Source organism: Bufo gargarizans, chromosome 6 (assembly GCF_014858855.1).
Source record: "Bufo gargarizans isolate SCDJY-AF-19 chromosome 6, ASM1485885v1, whole genome shotgun sequence".
Lineage (NCBI taxonomy): Eukaryota > Metazoa > Chordata > Amphibia > Anura > Bufonidae > Bufo > Bufo gargarizans.
Window position 1 is genome coordinate 100,060,725 of NC_058085.1, and position 18,871 is coordinate 100,079,595.

An 18,871-nucleotide genomic window follows, 5' to 3' on the forward strand; every position below is an offset into this window, starting at 1 on the left:
TGTATTATGTAAAAACCCTAGCCGGATTTGTCTGCACGTATTCTTACATAACGCGCTGCTCGCATCTTATCCCAGATTGCACACAATCTGGACGACTCATGCAACGCACTCTGCTGCTTCTTAAAGGCAAATGTGACTGGGAACATATTACATATTTAATGTGGTGTTCCATTAAAATCTGTGATTTTCGCAGTGTGTTAGGTGTAACACAGTGCTGTATCATGTCTCTGCTCGCTAGATTCAGCTTTATGTAAAAGCCAACTGCAAATTACTGCTCAGCTGGCAGTGTCCATCATGATTTATCCCTCAATATGGGCTGTTTTAGGGGAATTTCTCTCCCAACAGATTTAATACATTTATGTTTTCCAGTTATATAGGCTGGAGATTAGGAGTGTTTTGGGATTGAATTATGTCAGTGAAATGTATTATTTTGAAATTATTGTTACTGTAATACTGTAGAATACAGGTTACAGTTCATATTTCCCATGGGTACAACCTCTTATAAATACATGTATCAATGGCACCGAGGCATGAACGATGGCACGACTGACAGACATGGAGAGGGGGTGGGGAGGACTGAGCAAGGACCAGACCACAAGTAATGGAGAACGACAGCAAAATGTGCAATAGAGGCTCACCCCACTACATTACTGGGTTCAGGACATTACTATCTCAGGGTTCAGTCTGTGCCTTGTGCTTGTGTATTTCCCTAATGGACAAAGCAATATCACAGTACAGGGACAATGCCGCAATACAGAGGTAATGCACACAGCAATGTCAAGGTAGAGGGATACTGCACACTGTGAAGTCGCAGTACAGGAATAATGCACACAGCAATGTCACAATACAGGGATAATGAAGACAATCAGGGCCAGTTTTAGACAAAGTGTGGCCCTGGGCAAAATTAAAAGTGGGGCCCCAAATCCAGAAATATTGGACCAGAAGTCTGACAGAACTTTGTAGGCACGGACAGCGGTTGCAACCACAGCATCTGAGTGTAGAATGCCACATTATCTCTCTTTAGCATTTGCACTGTAAGCTGCTGATCCTGCAGCCTCTTTGGGTATGTTCACACAGAGTATTTTCTGTGCTTAAAAGCAGAATCTGCATCCGTTTAGATTTTTTCTGATGCATTTTAAAACACACTTTTTGATGCAGTTTTGCTGTGGATTTGACACTGTTATGGGGGACCTGTGGGTGACACACTGTTATGGGGGCCGAAGTTCCGGGCCGCGGCATGGAAATGCAGATGCGGACAGCACACTTTGTGCTGTCCGCATCTTTTCTGTCCCCATAGAGAATGAATGGGTCCGCACCCGTTTCGCTAAATTGCGGAACGGATGCGGACCCATTGGCGGATGTGTGAATTGACGCTTAGCAGCCGTGGTCTGCTCCCCCCAATTAATGGAAAAAAATAAAAACACTGTTAAATTGGACCTCAGATATACACTCACCTAAAGAATTATTAGGAACACCATACTAATACGGTGTTGGACCCCCTTTTGCCTTCAGAACTGCCTTAATTCTACGTGGCATTGATTCAACAAGGTGCTGATAGCATTCTTTAGAAATGTTGGCCCATATTGATAGGATAGCATCTTGCAGTTGATGGAGATTTGAGGGATGCACATCCAGGGCACGAAGCTCCCGTTCCACCACATCCCAAAGATGCTCTATTGGGTTGAGATCTGGTGACTGTGGGGGCCATTTTAGTACAGTGAACTCATTGTCATGTTCAAGAAACCAATTTGAAATGATTCGAGCTTTGTGACATGGTGCATTATCCTGCTGGAAGTAGCCATCAGAGGATGGGTACATGGTGGTCATGAAGGGATGGACATGGTCAGAAACAATGCTCAGGTAGCCCGTGGCATTTAAACGATGGCTAATTGGCACTAAAGGGCCTAAAGTGTGCCCAGAAAACATCCCCCACACCATTGCACCACCACCACCAGCCTGCACAGTGGTAACAAGGCATGATGGATACATGTTCTCATTCTATTTATGCCAAATTCGGACTCTACCATTTGAATGTCTCAACAGAAATCGAGACTCATCAGACCAGGCAACATTTTTCCAGTCTTCAACAGTCCAATTTTGGTGAGCTTGTGCAAATTGTAGCCTCTTTTTCCTATTTGTAGTGGAGATGAGTGGTACCCGGTGGGGTCTTCTGCTGTTGTAGCCCATCCGCCTCAAGGTTGTGCGTGTTGTGGCTTCACAAATGCTTTGCTGCATACCTCGGTTGTAACGAGTGGTTATTTCAGTCAACGTTGCTCTTCTATCAGCTTGAATCAGTCGGCCCATTCTCCTCTGACCTCTAGCATCAACAAGGCATTTTCGCCCACAGGACTGCCGCAGACTGGATGTTTTTCCCTTTTCACACCATTCTTTGTAAACCCTAGAAATGGTTGTGTGTGAAAATCCCAGTAACTGAGCAGATTGTGAAATACTCAGACCGGCCCGTCTGGCACCAACAACCATGCCACGCTCAAAATAGCTTAAATCACCTTTCTTTCCCATTCTGACATTCAGTTTGGAGTTCAGGAGATTGTCTTGACCAGGACCACAACCCTACATGCATTGAAGCAACTGCCATGTGATTGGTTGACTAGATAATCGCATTAATGAGAAATAGAACAGGTGTTCCTAATAATTCTTTAGGTGAGTGTATACTCCAATGCCTGCTCCCCCAAATTAACAATGCAGACCACCTAAACAATGCCGTCTTCAATAGTTTAACTAGAGCCCTCTATGGCACAGACAGCCGTCCGGTAATTGAACGCTACGTCACAAGTACGCTGTTTGGTTGTGTCCTAAAAGTGCTGCAGACCGAGCTCACACTGGAGTCACAGGGAGCACACCAGACACAAGAAGCTTGCACACAGCTCACAGAGGGGGCACACACCGGGATCAGAGGGGACACAGGAAGCACATGTGTGGGACACAGGGAGCACAGGGAGTAGCGTTGAGCGAACTTGTGTTTTAGGTTCGGGTTATCGAAGAATCACGTTATGGATTCTAAATTCCGTTATTGTCCGTGGTAGCGGAATCTATAACGGGATACTTCGATAACCCGAACCCGAACTTTAGATGCCAAACTTAAAACACAAGTTCGATCAACACTAACAGGGAGCACAGACAACTCCCACTGAAAGCACAGAGCGCACGGAGCGCATGCAGGGGGTGCACACAGGGGTCGCACGGAGCGCATGCAGGGAGTGCACACAGGGGTCGCAGGGGGTGCACGGAGCGCATGCAGGGAGTGCACACAGGGGTCGCAGGGGGTGCACGGAGCGCATGCAGGGAGTGCACACAGGGGTCGCAGGGAGTGCACACAGGGGTCGCAGGGGGTGCACGGAGTGCATGCAGGGAGTGCACACAGGGGTCGCAGGGAGTGCACACAGGGGTCGCAGGGGGTGCACGGAGTGCATGCAGGGAGTGCACACAGGGGTCGCAGGGGGTGCACGGAGTGCATGCAGGGAGTGCACACAGGGGTCGCAGGGAGCGCACACAGGGGGCACAGGGAGCTCATAAAGGGAACTCACAGATCAGTGACCATCAATACTTGAGGGCAGTGCAGGGCTGTTACAATGAGTGACTCCTGCAGCCCTGCACTTCCTCCACAGACACTGCTGCATTGTGCTTTCATGAGACAGGGTCCTGGGATCGCCTGAAGTCCAGCAGTTGAGGTCAGAGCCAGCGGAAGGCCCAGTCATCCCAGTCTGATGTTTGAGCCTTGCAGGTAATTGATGGGGTGGAGCTATGTTTAGCCCCACCCACACATCATATCCGCTGTGTATGACAGCAGGATTCTAATGCGGTGCAGTGACCGAGGTCTGGTGAGATGGGGGGACTGTGGATAATGCACATGACAATACCACAGTACTGAAGCAATGCACACAGCAATGTCAAGGTACATGGAAAAGGCACACAGCAATATTACAGTATAATGTAGGCATAGCCCACAATGCAGTCTCACAGTACAGGGATAATGCACACAGCAGTATCATAGTACAGAGATAATGCTCCCAGCTATTTCAAAGTACAGGTATAGCCCACAAAGCAATATTACAGTACAAAGATAATGCACACGACAATACCACAATACAAAAATAACACACACAGAAATGTACCATTACAGGGATAATAAATACAGTAATGTCACAGTACAGGGATAATGCACAGAGCAATGTCACAGTACAGGGATAACCCACAAAGCAATGTCACAGTACAGGGATAATGCACACAACAATGCTACAGCACAGGTATTATGTCCACCGCACTGTCACAGTATAATGAGATTGCACACAGCAATGTCACAGTACAGGGATAACCCACAAAGCAATGTCACAGTACAGGGATAATGCACAGAGCAATGTCACAGTACAGGGATAATGCACAGAGCAAGGTCACAGCACAGGTATTATGTCCACTGCACTGTCACAGTATAATGAGATTGCACACAGCAATGTCACAGTACAGGGATAATGCACAAAGCAATGTCACAATACAGAAATAATGTAGACAGTAATAGCACTGTTAAAGAGTAACTGTAGTTTGAAAACCTTTGATAGGTCATAGAGATATATCGAAGGTTTTGATTGCTAAGGGGTCTGAATGCAAAAAGCCCTGTCACACTAGGAGGCAGCAGCTGTGCAATGTGTCTCCCCACTGCTGAAGATTACCACTGGTTACTACTGATCAAAACCTTTAAAACTTCACTATGACCTATTAAAGTATTTTTCCGAAATTGTGGTTACTCTTTAGGCCCCTTTCACACGAGCGAGTTTTCCGCGTGGGTGCAATGCGTGACGTGAACGCATAGCACCCGCACTGAATCCTGACCCATTCGCTTCAATGGGTCTGTGTACATGAGCGCTGTTTTTCACATATCAGTTCTGCGTTGCGTAAAAAACTCAGCATGTTCTATATTCTGCGTTTTTCACGCAGCCCTGGCTCCATGGAAGTGAATGGAGCTGCGTAAAAAACTCATTGCATCCGCAAGCAAGTGCGGGTGCGATGCGTTTTTCACTGATGGCTGCTAGGAGATGTTGTTTGTAAACCTTCAGTTTTTTATCACACGCGTGAAAAACGCATCGAAACGCATTGCACCCGCGCGGAAAAAACTGAACAACTGAACGCAATCGCTGACAAAACTGACTGAACTTGCTTGCAAAATAGTGCGAGTTTCACTGAACGCACCCTGAACGCATCCGGAGCCAATCTGTCACGCCCATGTGAAAGAGGCCTTAGGGATAGTAACTCAATGGCATTTCAGTAGAGGAATCATGCACACAGTAGTGAGACCATGTTTCCACTGATATCCCAGTACAGGGAAAATTCACAATGTGATGTCAGAACTAGAGACAATTAGCACAGTGATATCATAGTACAAGCAGGGCCTTGTCAAGGTTACAGCACAATCCAGGCAGTAATGTCTTCATGCACATAGTAATGTAGCCCAAGAACAAGGCATGCAGTGTTGTCACAGTATATGGATAATGCACAGAGAAATGTCTCTATGCACATAGTAACATCACAGCAAAGGAAATGGCCTAATAATGTCTATACTGAGCTTACAGGACACTAGAGATGCAAACAGTGATGCGTAAGGAGATACTACACTATTACAACACGTCATAAAGAAGTTGTAATAACTGATTAGTTTTTTGTAAGGTCTGTCTATATGCAGCTCTAGTGCAATACTTTATTGTTGATAAGCTACTACGGTATATATTGTCCCACCTTTTTTAGCTGCTCACAATAGGCAGGTGCGGCACTGAGGGGAACAGTGCATTTAAATATAACATTTCATGTAAGCATACATCTTTGGGAATGTGTTGAACTGATAGAGGGAGGTCTCTGTATTGGGATCCCCTCTATTAGCAAGAGCTTAAAGGGGTATTCCAGTTTTTATTTTTTTTTAACTAATTTGTTTATATAATAGGAAATCATACAATTTTCTAATATACATGTATTAAAAATTCTGCATACATACCTTTCTTATATCAGGCAGTTGACCCCTATATGCAGTAGAATGGTATAGCCCATGGATCAGTCCTGTGTAATGTATCCATGGCCTAACTGAATGGCATCAGTCATGTGACACTCTTTGCATTAGGGCCCCAGCACACGAACGTGTGTGACCCGTGCCCGTGCTGCGGCCCGCAAATTGCGGGCCGCAATGCACGATCGCCGGCCGTAGGTCAGCCGCATCGGATCGCGGACCCATTCACTTGAATGGGTCCGTGATCCGGCCGTTCCGCAAAAAGATACGGCAACGGGGTGCACACGTTCGTGTGCAGGTTGCCTTATACTGTATAACCCCTGACATTCAGTAAGCACGCAGGACACATTCATGTGATAAACAAGTAGGACTAGTGTTGGAATAAGGATTTTCATTGTGTCTATTACAGTAACTACATTCTATGTGTATGACATGCCTGCCTGCCTCTAGATGATGCTGTAAAATGGCTGCCTGTTTCTAGGCAATGTTGTCATGCTGTTAGTAAAGTTTAGCGTTAAAATAAAAAACAAGCAACACACAGATCTGTTTTTACACAGACACTGACCACTGAGACATGAGATACTGCTGCAGGCAGTAGTACTGTATATTAGGGTTGTTGCGGGTATAGAAATTTCGATACCCAATCGATACTTTTGTCCTGGTATCGATACGATACCGAGATTTCAATTTTTTCGATACTGGGCTGCGTTGCTGCGCAGTCTAGTATCACAGAACATGAGCGCGCTGCTGATAGCGCGCTCGTGTTACCTCAGCAGCACAGGGGAGAAGGAAGCAGTCTCTCCCTCCCCCTGTGCCGCTGCCACCAATGAGGAGAGAGGGATGGGCGCACTGCTCCACCAATGATAGGGAGATTTTAAATGGGTCCGGAGGAGAGAAGCTGATGTCTCCTGCCCATTGCTCCAATAGTATTAACTAGCATACAGAGCAGGAGACAGTAATGGGGGCACAGCGAGCGAACGGAGCAGCGCCCAGGAATAATGGTAAGTGCAGGGAGATCCCTGGGCATTGCTCTATGTAGCCTGCTCATGAAAGGTCCTCTTTAACTTTCAATACAGGAGGCAGGTGTCGGCAGCAGAATCGCATAGCCAACACCCTGCTTCTGACAGGGAGCTGCGATCAGCGGCAGTTAACCCCTCAGGTGCGGCACCTGAGGGGTTAACTGCCGCTGATCTGCTGCTAGTACTCGCTTCCTGTATTAATGGTTAATTATCATTGCTGGCGCAGTGCGCCCACTCCCCTCAACCCCCCCAGTATTAAAATCATTGGTGGCAGTGGCCACAGGGTCCCATTCCCTTCTCATAGGTGGCAGTGGCCCCAGGGTCCCCTCCCCTTCTCATTGGTTGCAGTGGCCACAGGGTCCCCTCCCCCTCATTGGTGGCATTGGCAGCTTCTGATCGGAACCCCAGCAGTGTAATACTGGGGCTCCAATCGGTTACCATGGCAGCCAGGATGCTACTGAAGCCCTGGCTGCCATAGTCAGCTCCCTGCTGCTGTGTGTGTACTATACCCAGGGCAGCAGGGAGAGTGTGAGATCCTAATCACCCTGTTAGAGCTCTATCAGGAACAGAAAAAAAAGAAATAAAAACTGCTCGATTCGCCATTTTTTAAAATGCGGAATGCACGTGGCTTTTTTGGTGTTTTTTTTTTTGCGTGGTATCGAATGGTATCGAGTATCGCAATACTTTTTTATGGTATAGAAATTGAATCCAAAATTTGGTATTGCAACAACTCTACTGTATATACTGTATATTCTGCTCCTCAGTACACTATAACCTGTTAGATACGTGGACCGTTAACTGATAGCCAGGTCACATGACTGACGCCATGTTTAGCCCTATACAGCTCTCCTATGGATGCATTTTACAGGACTAATTTTTCTTCTTTAGAGAAGAGTCTACTATATGGATATACTGTAATAAAGGTATGTGAGCAAAATTTTAAACAGATGTATATTGTAAAATTGCTTAGCATCCTATTCTTTAAATAAATAAATGTAATCATTAAAACCGGAATACCCCTTTAAATTTTTCGGGATAGTATGAAATTGCAGAGCAGTTGCCCATGGAATAACAGCTGGTTGAGAAATGGGAGCTCGATGGTGGGACCTAAAGGTTAGGGCTTATTCACACGACCGTATATTTCTGTCCGCATCCGTTCTGCAATTTTGCGGAACAGATGTAGACTCATTCATTTCAATGAGGCCACAAAAGATGCGGACAGCACACCATGTTCTGCCCGCATCCGTATTTCTGTTCCGCTGCCCCGCAGAATGCACAAGGCCGGTATCCTTGTTTTGCGGATATGCAATTTGCGGCCGGCAAAAACGGATACGGATTTGTAAATGAGACTTAGATGGAGAAGCCACTTGTTGATAACATTTGCCACACTTGAAAGGAGCTGAAGAACACTATTATATGTGGTGGCCACCACTAGTGTCCATCCTTTATCTCCAGTGGTTGATCCAAGTGACTACAGATAAATGGTCGTACCATTTCACGATAATATCAAGCTAGATTCTCAGAAATACAGGAGAGACTCTACAGCTTCAAGCCATGGGCACCTTTATCCTTGGAAGGGAACTTACTAATCAAAATGGGTTCTGAAAAATGTAGAAAAATTCAGCATTTGATATTTTGGGGAATTGTAAACCTTCAAGGAGAGAAAGGAGGAGGAACTCCAGCTTGTTCTTAAAGGGCTTTTGTCACCCCACTAAAGTTTTTTTTTTTTTTTGGCTTCTTATAATCCTTATACTGCGATATATTAATATATAGTGCTCTTACTCATTTTGGTTCAGTAGTTAATTAAAAAAACTGACTTTTATAATATGTAAATTACCTGTCTACCAGCAACTAGGGCTGTTACTTGCTGCTAGCAGCCGCATCCTGCTTTCATAAAGACGCCCCCTCCTCATGTTGATTGACAGGGCCAGCGAACGGGATCGTCTTCTTGCTGGCCCTGTCTGTGTTCAAAATCTGGCGCCTGCGCCGTACCTGTCAGTCGGCGTAGGCACACTGAGAGGAGGACGCTCGCTCGGCCGCTCCATCCTCAATGCGCCTGCGCCGATGACGTCACATCTACACCCGGCGCAGGCGCACTGAGGATGGAGCGGCTGAGCGAGCGTCCTCCTCTCAGTGTGCCTACGCCGACTGAAGACAGGTACGGCACAGGCGTCATATTTTGAACGCAGACAGGGCCAGCCGGAAGACGAGAGCGTTTGCTGGCCCTGTCAATCAACAGTTCTCCTTTAACCAGTTCATGACCTGCCCTAATCAATCATAGAAATTGTGGTAGACAATCTAAATCACACTACCATGGTTTAATATTTTTCAAATGTGTTAATTGCAAGTTAAGGCCTTTTTAGCCGGGCCAAAGATTGGTCCAGTGATCCTATGAATGCTCATTCCTGCTGACTGACCTACGTACATTTGCCACCGATCACCCAACTTATGAGAAATTGCTTGTTTGTCGGGTGCCCCAGTCGTATCAGCACATCGTCCTGTGTAAACTAAATCTGTATGGGAATTTACGATCAAAGTAACTATTTTTCATTCCCATACAGAGGGGATAACTGCTGCAGTCAATGGGCAGGCAATGCTAGGAATAAACAGTTCATTCCTGATCATTCCCCTGTGTATTGGCCCATGTCAATGAGCCCTTATATGCTCCACAGCCCATTATAGGAGGACATGACATAGGCGTAATGATGCACTTTGAGGAAAGTAATAACCGCTTTATTTGTAAATGTTATTTGTGAAATTAGGCTGAAATGTCATGGTCTAATCTATTATAGCCTATAATGATGTAGATACTGATGGATGATGATACCTGTTGATCAATATATATGGCACATGTGACAGCTAAATAGCCACTGTCCACATATGTACCGTATATGTAAAACTTCACCTTCAGAGCGCTGCCTTCCATAAAAACTTGACTGATACCAGTTTGAAAGACGGGTCCAACTGGTTTAATTGGCTCAATGATAGAAAACAGAGGGTGGTTATTAACGGTACACACTCAGATTGGGTCACTGTCACTAGTGGGGTACCACAGGGGTCAGTATTGGGCCCTATTCTCTTCAATATATTTATTAATGATCTTGTAAAAGGCTTGCATAGTAAAGTATACATTTTTGCAGATGACACTAAGGCCTCTTTCACACTTGCGTTGTCCGGATCCGGCGTGTACTCCACTTGCCAGGAATTACACGCCGGATCCGAAAAAACGCAAGTGTACTGAAAGCATTTGAAGACGGATCCGTCTTCAAAATGCGTTCAGTGTTAACTATGGCAGCCAGGACGCTATTAAAGTCCTGGTTGCCATAGTAGGAGCGGGGGAGCAGTATACTTACAGTCCGTGCGGCTTCCAGGGCGCTCCAGAATTACGTCAGAGCGCCCCATGCGCATGGATGACGTGCCATGCGATCACGTCATCCATGCGCCTGGGGCGCCCTGACGTCACTCTGGAGCGCCCCGGGAGCCGCACGGACGGTAAGTATGCTGCTCGCCGCTACACTTTACCATGGCTGCCAGGACTTTAGCGTCCCGGCAGCCATGGTAACCACTCTAAAAAAGCTAAACGTCGGATCCGGCAATGCGCCGAAACGACGTTTAGCTTAAGGCCGGATCCGCATCAATGCCTTTCAATTTGCATTCATTCCGGATCCGGCCTTGTGGCAAGTCTTCAGGATTTTTGGCCGGAGCAAAAAGCGCAGCATGCTGCGGTATTTTCTCTGGCCAAAAAACGTTCCGTTCCAGGACTGAAGACATCCTGATGCATCCTGAACGGATTTCACTCCATTCAGAATGCATTAGGATAAAACTGATCAGGATTCTTCCGGCATAGAGCCCCGACGACGGAACTCTATGCCGGAAGACAAGAACGCAAGTGTGAAAGAGCCCTAAACTGTGTAAAGTAATTAACACTGAAGAGGACAGTATACTGCTACAGATGGATCTGGATAGACTGGTGGCTTGGGCAGAGAAGTGGCAGATGAGGTTTAACACTGACAAATGTAAGGTTATACACATGGGAAGGAATAATGCAAGTCACCCGTAAATACTAAATGGTAAAACACTCGATAACACTGACATGGAAAAGGACCTAGGAATTTTAATAAACTGCAAACTAAGCAGTAAAAACCAGTGTCAGGCAGCTGCTGCCAAGGCCAATAAGATAATGGGTTGCATCAAAGGGACATAGATGCCCGTGATGAGAACATCGTCCTACCACTTTACAAATCACTAGTCAGACCACACATGGAGTACTGTGTACAGTTCTGGGCTCCTGTGAACAAGGCAGACATAGCAGAGCTGGAGAGGGTTCAGAGGAGGGCAACTAAAGTAATAACTGGAATGTGGCAACTACAGTACCCTGAAAGATTATCAAAATTAGGATTATTTACTTTAAAAAAAGACGACTGAGAGGATATCTAATTACTATGTATAAATATATCAGGGGTCAGTGCAGAGATCTATCCCATCATCTATTTATCCCCAGGACTGTGACTGTGACGAGGGGACATCCTCTGCGTCTGGAGGAAAGAAGGTTTGTACACAAACATAGAAGAGGATTCTTTACGGTAAGAGCAGTGAGACTATGGAACTCTCTGCCTGAGGAGGTGGTGATGGTGAGTACAATAAAATAATTCAAGAGGGACCTGGATGTATTTCTGGGGTGTAATAATATTACAGGCTATAGCTACTAGAGAGGGGTCGTTGATCCAGGGAGTTATTCTGATTGCCTGATTGGAGTCGGGAAGGAATTTTTCTGCCTACCTCTGGATCAACTTGCAGGATAAAAGGTCGAACTGGATGGACAAATGTCTTTTTTCGGCCTTATATAATATGTTACTATGCTAATTGGAATAAAACCACATGAAAGTATAAAACATGGAGGAGTGTGGATGCTATCTGCTCCTGGAGCTGGCAGCTGTTCACCTCTTGCAGTCCAGTTGACTTGATAACATAGCGGCGCCACTGCACCAGCTTTTGAATGCCTCCTCCCATACATCACGTGCGTAACGATGCACGGCGCTTACATGTGACGTCACACTGGGGCCGATATTACATAAAGTGTTAAAAAACACATATTTTTTAAAACATGATCCTTCATCAAGGCATACTAGATATTACAGAAACACTCCCAGATCGATTTTTTCCATTTAAACCCAGGACCCATTGCGCTTCAGCGCAAAATCCACTTGCTTTCTCTTCTAATGAGCTCACGGTGTCTGTCTCCCCCTTGTGGGCAGTTCGGTACAATCTCAATGCCAGCAAATCTCAGAACGCTACTATTTCCTCCATGAATTTACATGGTCAATAAGGCGTGGACACCCCTTACTTGTGCTAAGTGAATTTATATGTTCTCTTTCATTGAGACACCTGATGGTCTTCCCTATATAGAATTTACCACATACCCATAAGATCAAATAGACCACAAATTTGCTTTTGCATGTGATTAGAGTGTTAACTTTATGTTGTAATCCACCAAAGGACAGAACCTCCCACCGGGGGTTAAACTTACAATATGAACAATTGCCGCAACGGCGATTTCCCTTGGGTCGCCAGCCTTCTAACCAGGTACCAGATCTATACTCTATATATCTTTTAACGTATGGCACCTCCTAAATGCTATTATTGGTCGGGCTCCTTTGATATCTCTAAGATTATCGTCACCTTCTAATATGTCCCAATTATCTCTCACAATTTTTTTAATCCAGCTATGGGACTGTATTTAAAGGAAAACACAAAGGGTCGTGAATTGACCTGCTGATGTCTCATCCCACTATCGCTAACTGCTGATTTAAATGTGTGGCCTTCATAATTGTGTCATTCAATTGATTTACGGGATAGCCTCTGGACAGTAACCGCCTTTTTAAGTCCAGGGCCTGCCTACTAAAATCTTCTTCTGTTTTATTGATACACTTTAGGCCTCATGCACACGACCGTTCCATTTTTTGCGGTCCGCAAACCACGGATCCGCAAAAAACTGAAGCTGCCTGTGTGCCTCTGCAATTTACGGAACGGGCGGCCCATTGTAGAAATGCCTATTCTTGTCCGCAAAACGGACAAGAATAGGACATGTTATATATTTTTTGCGGGGCTACAGAACGGAGCCACGGAGTGCTGTCCGCATCTTTTGCGGCCCATTTGAAGTCAATGGGTCCGCATCCGAGCCGCAAAAACTGCTCGGATGCGGACCAAAACAATGGTCGTGTGCATGAGGCCTTAATCTCACAAATTGGCCATAAGGGACTGCTTTTTTAACGCTGTATGGCTACATGCACATGAACGTTGTTTGGTTCCGTGTCCGTTCAGTTTTTTTTTTGCGGATAGGATGCGGACCCATTCATTTTAATGGATCCGAAATAAAATGCAGACAGCCATCAGTATGTCCGTTCCGTAGCACTGCAAAAAAAATAGAACATGTCCTATTCTTGTCCGTTTTAGGCATTGTTAAAATGGATCCGCAAAAAAAAAAAACTGGTGGCATACGGATCTCATGCGTTTTTTTTTTGCAGATCCGCAATTTGCTGACTGCAAAACACATACGGTCGTGTGCATTTAGCCTATGAGTGATAGCTAGAGTAATGTAACAATGAATTGGTGGCCGTGGGTTTACGAAACCCCTCGGTAACCAACTCATTGTTCCTAACTGTTATTAATACATCTAGAAATTCAAGCTGTAAGCCCCCAAATGTGTACGGAAACACCATGTTCATCTTATTATGTTGGTTTAGAAACTCTACAAAGTTTTTGACAATAGTTTCTATGCCTGACCACACAATAAATACGTCATCTATGAACCTTAAATATGTTTGTATATAGGGAAGAAAAGGATTGGTGACAGAGTATATAATCTGTCTATCTGTCTGTCTAACGATCTATCTATCTCATATCTATCTAATATCTATATCTATCTATCTATCTTTCTGTCTATATATCTAATATCTATCTGTTTGTCTATCTATCTAATATCTATATCTATCCGTCTATCTGTCTATCTATATTAGTAGACCCTTCGTAACTAGATAGACAGCAATGGTTATCCTTTCTCCAGACTGGGCTGGATGCTCAAATGCAGTATATTCATTGTATTGACTTTCCTAGTAACTGTAGTAATGCTATGACATCTCTGGCGCTGCCAACAGTTGGGGATGAACATGCAGGGGGCCCCAGAGCCACATACAGTTGCAAGAAAAAGTATGTGAACCCTTTGGAATGATATGGATTTCAGCACAAATTGATCATAAAATGTGATCTGATCGTCATCTAAGTCACAACAATAGACAATCACAGTCTGCTTAACTAATAACACACAAAGAATTAAATGTTACCATGTTTTTATTGAACACACCATGTAAACATTTACAGTGCAGGTGGAAAAAGTATGTGAACCCGTAGACTAATGACATCTCCAAGAGCTAATTGGAGTGAGGTGTCAGCCAACTGGAGTCCAATCAATGAGATGCGATTGGAGGTGTTGGTTATAGCTGCCCGGCCTTATAAAAAACCCACACCAGTTCTGGGTTTGCTTTTCACAAGAAGCATTGCCTGATGTGAATGATGCCTCACAGAAAAGAGCTCTCAGAAGACCTACGATTAAGAATTGTTGACTTGCATAAAGCTGGAAAGGGTTATAAAAGTATCTCCAAAAGCCTTGCTGTTCATCAATCCACGGTAAGACAAATTGTCTATAAATGGAGAAAGTTCAGCACTGCTACTACTCTCCCTAGGAGTGGCCATCCTGTAAAGATGACTGCAAGAGCACAGCGCAGACTGCTCAATGAGGTGAAGAAGAATCCTAGAGTGTCAGCTAAAGACTCTGCCATATTCTTACATCCCTGTTAGCGAATCTATGATACGTAAAACACTAAACTAGAATGGATCTCATGGGAGAATTCCACAGAGGAAGCCACTGCTGTCCAAAAAAACCATTGCTGCACGTTTAGAGTTTGCACAAGAGCACCTGGATGTTCCACAGCAGTACTGGCAAAATATTCTGTGGACAGATGAAACCAAAGTTGAGTTGTTTGGAGGAAACACACAACACTATGTGTGGAGAAAAAGAGGTACAGCACACCAACATCAAAATCTCATCCCAACTGTGAAGCATGGTGGTGGGGGCATCATGGTTTAATGCTGCTTCGCTGCGTCAGGGCCTGGACGGATTGCTATCATCGAAGGAAAAATGAATTCCCAAGTTTATCAAGACATTTTGCAGGAGAACTTAAGGCCATCTGTCCACCAGCTGAAGCTCAACAGAAGATGGGTGTTGCAACAGGACAACGACCCAAAGCATAGAAGTAAATCAGAATGGCTTAAACAGAAGAAAATACGCCTTCTGGAGTTGTCCAGTCAGAGTCCTGACCTCAACCCGATTGAGATGCTGTGGCATGACCTCAAGAAAGCGATTCACACCAGACATCCCAAGAATATTGCTGAACTGAAACAGTTCTGTAAAGAGGAATGGTCAAGAATTACTCCTGACCGTTGTGCACGTCTGATCTGCAACTACAGGAAACGCTTGGTTGAAGTTATTGCTACCAAAGGAGGTTCAACCAGTTATTAAATCCAAGGGTTCACATACTTTTTCCACCTGCACTGTGAATGTTTACATGGTGTGTTCAATAAAAACATGGTAACATTTAATTCTTTGTGTGTTATTAGTTTAAGCAGACTGTGATTGTCTATTGTTGTGACTTAGATGAAGATCAGATCACATTTTATGACCAATTTGTGAAGAAATCCACATCACTCCAAAGGGTTCACATACTTTTTCTTGCAACTGTATGTCCCCCTAGAGTCCCGACCTGTGAGCCGCCACCTAGGCACTCTAATCTATGACTGGGGCACGGGTTATAAACACCCAGTCTGTAGCCTACTTCTACACTGCTTGACTGAGCCACCTAGCTGTTATGACATATAATAGGTAATTGCTTATGTTCATCAAAGTGCTTTCACACAGTCAGTGTTCGATCAGTGATTTCCATTGCTGAATGTGAGTCAAAACCAGGAGTGAAGACTACACAGAGATATGGTACAATGGAAAGAAATGTATCTAGGTATATGTAATTAATATATTTGAATGCAGATGCTAAATCTGGCTATATACTTCAGATAAATACCTGTTCTTTGTTTTTGACCTGTACCTAATTGTGGCTCACAATTACTGATCGAACACTGACTAAATACTGACAATGTGTCAAAACCGACATAGCTATAAAGCCTCATTCACACGTCAGTGATTTCCATCAGTGATGGTGAGCCAAAACCAGGAGTGGAGCCTTCCCAGAGATAAAGTATAAGGGAAATATCTGCTCCTGTTCTGTGTTTAGACCTGCACCTGGTTTTGGCTCAAAATCACTGATGGAAATCACTGACCGAACACTGATGTGTGAGTGAGAAATAATTCTCTAACAATTGAACTTTCTATACAATAGTGACCTGTTATCAGTTCTCTCTAAAATGCTACTGTGTAATTAACTAATTATCTGCTGGACAGGATAGAACGAGATGTAATATTGGTGGGACAGTGTTCCCACTAGTTTATAGGCTTAGTCACGGATTGCAATCCTAGTGTAAGGACGGAACATCGTAGACCATAACATATAAAGCATATGGTAATGGAACAGTAGGAGAAATCTGTCCTTACCTTTATGAGCTTGCATCTTATCTGAGCAGAGACCATATGGCTATTTCGTAAGTTGCCCACTCTGAACATTAGACACATCTTCCCATCACGCTGGGAGATGACAGCATTGTGGCTGAACATCAGAGTCTCTGCTCTCTTCTTTGGCTGTGACATCTTTATGAACATGCAGCCTATAAGGAAGGCATCCACGATAGATCCCAGCAAAGACTGGAACAAAAAGAGTATGATCCCCTCAGGGCATTTCTCAGTGATGTACCTAAAACCGTACCCAATAGTAGCTTCTGTCTCAATGAAGAAAAGGAAGGCAGAGGGGAAGTTGTAGACATTGGCTACACAGGGAGTGTAGTTGTCATCATGAGGTCTATTAATGTCCCCTCTGATATAGGCAATAATCCACCACATTGAAGCCATTACCAACCACGCCACCGTGTACGTTAAGATGAATATTAGCAGGTTCCATCTCCACTTCAGGTCCACCAAGGTTGTGAAAAGGTCTGACAGGTACCTACTTGTCTCACCACCCAGATTCCCATGTTGAACATTGCATCGTCCATTCTTGTCCACGAACCTCTGTCTTTTTCTTTTGACAGAAGGAAAAAATCCACCTCCCACTGTGGTCGTTACGACATGGTATTCTTCACCAAATTTCCTCCTCAAGGCCGACATCTTGTTTTTTTTTTCTCCCCGCACGTCAAACCGGTAGCAGCGTCCAGTGAAAAGTTTTTTTTAATTTTATTTCCTTCAGTCAACCCTGGAGATAATGCTTAGTGGTCTGCATCTCTAGAACTGGTGGTGCAGTATTAGGTTGCTGGGCATAGTCTAGTGAGCAAGCTGTATATGAATCGCCCCGTTTAGTCTGGCTGGTTGCTTATCCCTTTAGCTGGATTCTCTGACTGTGTGCATGGAATAGGAAGATACTGTTCACAGCCTTGTTCAAGAGAGCGCAATGTGGACGTGTTCTGTGTGCTCGCCTGAAGCCAATCATTGGATTCCTATTACAAAAGTAATCATCGGCTGTGCTAGCAGATGGCCACTAGGTGGTGCTGTAGATAAAGCAATGTTCAAGGGAATGGGTTCATGAAGAATGCAATGTCTAAAGCCTAAAATCATCCAAATGATCCAGCAAACCATTCCATCAGGGTCTACTACAACTTTCATTTCTTCTGATACAAGCATAAATGCATAAAGACTATATAAATGCATACAGACTATATATATATATATATATATATATATATACACACATTTTACCTATGTATCTAGGTATATATAATATCTTTAGATGCATATACTAAAGATAAATTCTGGCAGATCCTGCCAATTTCTGCGGGATTACCTGACAATCAATGTTTAGGAGGATTGTTTCGCTGTCAGGGGAAACAAGATTTCCACCCTCCTGATCCTTTGGTGATAAGGGCTCACAGAGGAGTCTGGCAGCAGTTTATCCCCTAATCCCTATTGGAATAAACATACATGTTGAGCCGGGAGAACTAATCGACAGCTATTTTATGTGTGTGGACAGCATTCAAATCCCACACACGGAGGCATGATATGTGGTTTAAAAATATGAAGACAGTATTAAATTTGTGTAATTGTAACAATGATTTCTTTCCCAGGAAAGACATAAAGGGAAAATGTCACCATGAAAAGGCAGTGTAATCTGCCGTTAGCATGTGATAGAGCAGGAGGAGCTGAGCAGATTGATACATAGTTTAATGGGAAAGTATTCAGTATAACTTGTATGTTATACATTTAAATTCCTGCTCATTCTGAGCTTTGAAGTGAAGCAGATGGCCCTATTTCTCAGGGCCGGCTCCAGGTCTATGTGGGCCCTTAAACGATAAATCCCAGTGGACCCCCTTGAGGCATTTTTTTTACATTTACATGTCCCCCTGTGGCTCCCACACCGTATAATGACCCCCAGTGGCCCCCATACAGTATATGACCACTAGAGGCCCTTCAAACTGTATAATGATCCTCCAATGCCCCCCACACAGTATAATGACCCCCAGTGGCCCACCACATAGTATAATGACTCCACAGTGGCCCTCCATTCAGAATAATGAACCCCACAGTGGGGGTTATACGGTATGGAGGGGTCACTGGGGGTCATTATATTGAATGGGGGCTCTGGGGGTCATTATATTGAATGGAGAGTCATTGGGAATCATTATACTAAATGGGGAG

General features: G+C 44.5%; 1 protein-coding gene across 1 annotated transcript in view; it reads right to left on the reverse strand.

Moving 5' to 3' along the window:
• Positions 1-17,552, reverse strand: part of LOC122941164 (G protein-activated inward rectifier potassium channel 1-like) — a 91,728-nt gene extending 74,176 nt beyond the window's left edge. Inside the window, 1 exon segment of the mRNA XM_044298200.1 lies at positions 16,685-17,552. Within this exon segment, the coding sequence (XP_044154135.1) occupies positions 16,685-17,350 (666 nt within the window). The 5' untranslated portion in view covers positions 17,351-17,552.
• Between the last annotated feature and the right edge of the window lie 1,319 nt (positions 17,553-18,871).